This window comes from Hibiscus syriacus, unplaced genomic scaffold (genome assembly GCF_006381635.1).
Source record: "Hibiscus syriacus cultivar Baekdansim isolate YM2019G1 unplaced genomic scaffold, ASM638163v2 tig00116951_pilon, whole genome shotgun sequence".
NCBI lineage: Eukaryota > Viridiplantae > Streptophyta > Magnoliopsida > Malvales > Malvaceae > Hibiscus > Hibiscus syriacus.
The window spans coordinates 1512048-1518473 of NW_024063482.1; the positions used below are offsets into that span (position 1 = coordinate 1512048).

Sequence of the window (6426 nt, forward strand, 5' to 3'; positions counted from 1 at the left end):
CTTAGGTACGAGCTTTTGTGTATATAAAATATATGTACATTGTTAATAATTAAATAAGATTATAAACATATATTATATTATAATCACCAAACTCTAAAAAAAAAAAAAGTAGCTTAGCTAACAACTACCATCCAAACAAAAGATACAGAGAACTGGTGGAGACAGTCTTCATAAAGATGAAGTAAACTAAAATCAAATGACCATACTTGTAATTTACCCTTATAAATAAAATAAAACTCGACGGCACGCATCGAAATCAGGAACAGAGTTCGAAACTGATCCGCAGAGAGGGGGAAAACGCGTAATAATCTTACAAATGGAGGTTGTCAATCTTCAGTCGTCATAGTATTTATCTAAAAATCCATTTCCTCACTCAATTTTGCACTACTTTTCCTATTTTTATTTCTTCGCCATCACAGATACAGACAATGACTCCCTTTCACTAAAACAATAACCCTTACCTTCCACACCATCTTCTTTGCATCTTACCAAATTCTCTCCTTTTTAACCTCTTCGGTCAAAGATGTGTGGAGAAGCTATATTCCCTATAGATTTTTGGTGAGTTTAGTTGAGAATTTTGTTTATATGGATTTTTTGTGATTATTTTTATTGATCCGAGCATGGCCCTGCTGAGTGTTGCGCCCGTAATTACTCAAGGACTGAATTCGATGAGGGTTCGTGACGTTAGAGCTCCAGGAATCCTGTCGAGTCGAAGAGAAATCGTGGAGGAGACGGTGAAGGATATAATTGAAGAGAAAATCTATGTCGCACTTGGAAAAGATGTGGGAAAATATAAATCCCTTTTAATCTGGGCTTTACAACATTCGGGAGGGAAAAAGATCTGCATAATTTATGTTCACCAACCGGCTAAAATGATTCCAGTTACTGAAAGTAAGTTTGATTTCAGTTGACTTGTCTTTATTGAAGTTCAGATTTTTTTTTTCAGGAGTAAAAGAAGGGTTCAAACACATAAGAACTCAATGTTGATTTTGTCCAACAATCATGATTATGTTGATTTTGGGGAAACTCAGTTGATGTGATTGTTCGATTGATGGGTGGATGAAATGAATAATTCTGAAACTATTACTGAAATTATTTTCTCTTGCTTGATTTGTTTATCCTTGAGAAATTGTTTTATTTGTTTTTGTTTCGCAGTGGGTACAAAATTTCCAGCTAGTAAACTCAAAGAACAAGAAGTCAAGGCATACTGGGAATTTGAAAGACGACAAATGCAGGACATCCTGAATGAGTACCTTTTGATTTGTCTCCAACGCGGGGTATCAGTTTTTTTCTTTCACCTTAGTTTGTACGGTTACTGACTTATTGTTTAACTTCGTTTCATGCTAGAAGAGTTTGTAATTTGCTTATGGTAGCCGTTTGCAGTAGTTATGAGTTTATGGTATCAGTTTCTTCTTTCACTTTAGTTTGTATGGTCGTTGACTTTTTGAATTTTGATTCACGCTAGAAGAGTTTTTAATTTTCAACTAATGAACACTTATTATGAGTCTATGATGCAATTTTCAGTGATTACATGTCAAAACCAGGAATAATATAACTGAACTTATAAATCTATGATCACTTCCTCTTTCAGTTCATTGTCTTTGAGTCCTCAAGTTTCGTTTACAAGTATCAAACCAACTCATTTGCAAAAGTTTCTCTAATATGTTATTCTGTCATTTTTCTGTAGGTGCAAGCAGAGAGTCTGTACATTGAAATGGATTCTATTGAGAAGGGTATTTTGGAAATGATATTTGAGAATGGGATCCAAATGCTAGTAATGGGAGGAGCAGCAGACAAACATTACTCGAAGTATAAACCACATAAGTAATCATCCATCCTCAACCCAACATGTTATCAACTGGATCTACTGTGGATCTTCTAAGAAACTAGCATGTCTTGTTCTCTAGGAAGCATACATATGATGTTTTTGTCGTATTCCTTCTCCATTGCAGGAAAGCTGTGGACCTCAAGTCCAAGAAAGCCATCTTTGTGCGTGAAAATGCACCTTCTACCTGCCATACAATATGGTTTCTCTGCAAGGGACTTCTTATCTACACAAGGTATGCTTGATTTTGATGAGGTCTAACTTTAAAAGCGAAGCAAGCTTTTAATCTCTTCAGAATGCCTGTACCTGTTGGCCTATTGTTGACTTGTTGGAGAAAGAGTACATTTACATATCAATATTATGAAATTGATCTGTTACGGTTTGCATTGGTGACTAATGTAAATAAAATATCAAAACAGGAATACAAGTTCAGATGTAACTGATAGAAAGGTTGCAGCATCGTTGCCAGCAAGTCCAAACCTTGAACCTGGGCAAAATCATTTCAGGTCACAATCTGTGACACTGCAGTCAACTAGTCAAGTAAAACCCTCTACAACTGCACAAGATTCATTACGTAGAGCAAGATCTGCAAATGTTCATGGGCGTGTGGGAAGTTCATTGGATTTTGCTTCTCCTGATGGCACTGAAAGGATATCAACTCCACAAAGAAGATCTGATGTAGAAGGGAGTTCTGATGAATGTGATAGTTTATCCAGAAGAAGTCCTCAGAGTTCAGTTTTTTCACCATGTTCTTCCAGTGGAATGGCTGATGCAGCTTTGGTCCCAAATGAAAATGGATTACAATATAGTTTAAATTCTCGGGCCAAAGGGAATTTTAATCTATCATCTCTTCCCAGTGTTCTGGTATGTGCAAGACTTTCATTTATCTTCTCAGAGTGTTTAAGTTTCACTCTCTTATATTTTTAAACTGACCAACCTGCTTTGTGCAGTGCCACACTTTTATATCTATACTATTTGAAAACAAAAGATTGATTCATTCTTGCTTGTAGGATGGAACCGGCAATACTCTGTATGGCCAACTTCAACAAGTAATGGCTGAGGCAACAAACTCAAGAAGAGAAGCTTTTGAAGAGGCAATGAGACGTGCAAAAGCAGAGAAAGATGCTCTTGAGGCTATACATGGGGTAAGTTCTCAGATTTGATTCTGTATCAAACATACACCCAGACTAATGGTTCCTTCATAAATTTTCTTCCTGTATTGGGAGATGTTCAGAAATTAATACCTGATGTTGTTATCTGGAAAAAATAAATCCTCCATAATTTTTTATTATAAAATATTCTTAATGTATTTGTAAAAGAACCAATCGAGATTAATTTACAGGTCAAAGCATCAGAAAATCTGTATGCACAGGAGGTAAAGCAAAGGAAAGAAATTGAGGAAGCATTAGCAAAAGAAAAAGAGGAACTTGGCAAGATAATGAACCTACGGGATGAGTTCAGGATAGAACTTCAAGCTGCATTGGATCAGAAATCATCACTGGAGAAACAAATTACGGAATCTGAAAAGGAGATTGAGGAGCTCGAAGAGAAGATACTCTCAGCTGTTGAACTTTTGCAGAATTACAAGAAAGAAAGAGAGGAGTTGCAGATGGATCGAGATAATGCACTCAAAGAGGCTGAAGAATTGCGGAAAAGTCGAGCTGAGTCCTCAGATACACATTTGCATCAGTTTTTCACTGAGTTCTCTTTCGCAGAGATTGAGGAAGCAACTCTCAACTTTGATCCCTCCTTGAAGATTGGGGAAGGGGGATATGGAAATATTTATAAGGGTATTCTGCGTCATACCACTGTGGCCATAAAGTTGTTGCATTCTAATAGCTTGCAAGGTCCATCGGAATTTCAACAAGAGGTATATTATTGTTAGTTTTTTGGTCAGCTATAAGTATTGATTTATTTAGTGTTCGGATGGATTTCATGCTACATGGAGTTGAACATGTTATTTGGTTATGTTTGTAGCATGCCTTACTTTTACATATCTCAAAGTTAATTGTCCGCCATCCTGGAACTGTATTTTGTGTCTTAGAATATCTATGTTTTATATATATATATATTTATATATATATATTTATATATATATATAGGGGGGTGTTCTCAAGCAATTCTGCATGCTAAATAAGCTTTAGTTTACCTATTTGTTAACAGTAGTACCATGTTGTGTGTGTGTAATATATATATATATACATAAATTATTTCTAATAAGAGGAGGTTGCCATATACAGAAAACTGTAAGAACAAAGAACTTACATTAAATTTCTCTGTACTTGGTTAGTATCAAGCATGTTGTATTTGGGTAATGGAAGAATATTTTTGTCTTGCAAGTGGCAAAGAACCACACATTTAGAAGTCAAACTGTATCTGCTTACAAGTTTTGGAGCATTGGATGACATCTGTTGGTTGTGTCTTAGGTCGATGTTTTGAGTAAGATGAGGCATCCAAACATGGTCACTCTCATTGGAGCCTGTCCTGAAGCTTGGACTCTTGTTTATGAATATCTTCCCAATGGAAGTCTTGAAGACCGACTTAGCTGCAGAGATAATTCCCCACCTTTATCATGGCAAACACGCATCCGTATTGCTACCGAGTTATGTTCTGTGCTCATCTTCGTTCATTCTAGTAAGCCCCATGGCATAGTGCATGGAGATTTGAAACCTGCAAACATTCTCCTTGACGCCAATTTTGTTACTAAGCTGAGTGACTTCGGAATCTGTCGTCTGCTAAGCAACAATACAACTGTCTGCTGTAAAACTTACCCTAAGGGAACTTTTGCGTACATGGATCCAGAGTTTCTTTCAACAGGAGAACTTACCCCAAAAGCTGATGTCTACTCATTTGGAGTCATTTTGCTCCGGTTGTTAACTGGAAGACAAGCCTTTGGTATAATAAAGGAAATGCAATATGCATTAGATAATGGAAATTTGATGCAACTCTTGGATCCTTTGGCCGGAGATTGGCCTTTTGTGCAAGCTGAGCAATTGGCTAACCTAGCTTTGAGGTGCTGTGAAATGAACCGGAAGTGTCGACCAGACCTTTCAACAGATGTGTGGAGGGTGCTTGAACCAATGAGGGCTTCATGTGGAGGCTCATCCTCATTTCAACTGGGTTCTGAAGAGCATTGCCAACCTCCTTCGTATTTTATCTGCCCCATTTTTCAGGTAAGCTAATCTATTCCTGCTGATCCGATCTTTCATATACTTCTTGGAGTGGCACAACTACAATGATCAAGTTTTCCGTCCTTTACCTTCATGGAACTATGTAAAAGAGAAAGAAATAAAATGATTTATAGGGACAACAGAAGACATCCAATATAAAATATATTATAATGTTTTAAAAGCAATTATTTTTGCAGTTAACCTTTACTAACAAGCATGTGGTGACTAGCTGCAAAGAATTAACTGGTTCTTCAATTAAATTTTATTCCTCCATTTTGCAACATTTCAGGAAGTAATGCGAGATCCTCATGTAGCAGCTGACGGTTTCACTTATGAAGCAGAGGCTGTGAGAGGCTGGCTTGATAGCGGTCACGATACTTCACCCATGACAAATGATAAGTTGGCACATTCCAATATAGTCCCTAACCTTGCTCTTCGCTCTGCTATTCAGGAGTGGCTGCAACAACATTAAAAATGCAATACTATCATATTGTTTATAATTGTTTCTTAAGTAGCTAAAAGCTAGAAAAGCAGCCGAATTAGTCTATTTGTATGTTTATATTCCTCTTTTTTAGGGTATATGGTGATTTGTTCTGCAGTCAATTGGTGAGGTAGTCAGCTTGTTAAGATGCAAATGCCCAAATGATGGAAAATGATGCTGGGGATTGGACATGGTCTATTACGTGCAAGGTTTTGTTTCTTCAACAATCGTACAGGAAATTGTTCGTATTCCACAGCTCAGATAAATAAAAGCTTGTGATGGTTTGTTGCTGTGCGTTCGTAGCTTATGTTAATGGGAATTGTAGTGAATGTTTACAAAAATAAGTCTTACGGATATTATATATATAATATTATATGATATATATATATATATATATATATATATATATGTGGAAGATGATACTCTTATTCTCGTATCTAAATTATGTATGTACATTGTACTAGAGTTATAATCACATAGTTTGTAGCTACATTTCTGCCACTGAATGCTTGTTCTTCAATATTAATCCTTTATCCTTTGGCACATTCCAGTCTCAGTAATGGTTGGTCTCACGCATTCGTAAAATTAAAATCATTCATGTCTCACCACCCATGTGAGTATCGAGATCCGTCTAACTCTCGCTATACTTTATATGATCTATCCAATATAATTTTTATAATATATGTAGAATTTATTATGAAAATATTTAGTTTATTACACGTGGAAAATTGGTGGATCAAGTCTGTGACTTAAAATTATTCTTATAATCTATATTTTGTTATTACTTCCATATGTGGATATGTGTTATAATATGTAGGCTCAACATTACATGTTTGAGTGAGTAAGAAAATAGCAGTGATTTTAGTGATTAAGAAATTATTATTATTTTTTGAGATTTTAGGATTCAAATATCATGTACGAAAGGATATGAGCGCTTCATGTTAAATAAT

The 6426-nt window shown here is 35.9% G+C and overlaps 1 protein-coding gene across 1 annotated transcript; it reads left to right on the forward strand.

Moving 5' to 3' along the window:
• Window positions 1-447: 447 nt before the first annotated feature.
• Window positions 448-5768, forward strand: LOC120188942 (U-box domain-containing protein 33-like). Its single transcript, XM_039192313.1, has 9 exons — window positions 448-891; window positions 1156-1277; window positions 1688-1824; window positions 1953-2060; window positions 2245-2689; window positions 2836-2970; window positions 3168-3695; window positions 4252-4998; window positions 5285-5768. Exons 1-9 carry the CDS (start codon window positions 621-623, stop codon window positions 5465-5467), a joined length of 2676 nt encoding a protein of 891 aa, XP_039048244.1. The 5' UTR covers window positions 448-620; the 3' UTR covers window positions 5468-5768.
• Window positions 5769-6426: the final 658 nt, after the last annotated feature.

What these genes read in the sequence shown, in the direction of transcription:
- LOC120188942 (XM_039192313.1), top strand. Translation starts at nt 621, where the DNA reads ATGGCCCTGCTGAGTGTTGCGCCCGTAATTACTCAAGGACTGAATTCG. An exon ending in TGATTTGTCTCCAACGCGGG is followed by an intron (nt 1,278 to 1,687) that starts GTATCAGTTTTT and finishes ATTTTTCTGTAG; the next exon opens with GTGCAAGCAGAGAGTCTGTA. An exon ending in CATCTCTTCCCAGTGTTCTG is followed by an intron (nt 2,690 to 2,835) that starts GTATGTGCAAGA and finishes TCTTGCTTGTAG; the next exon opens with GATGGAACCGGCAATACTCT.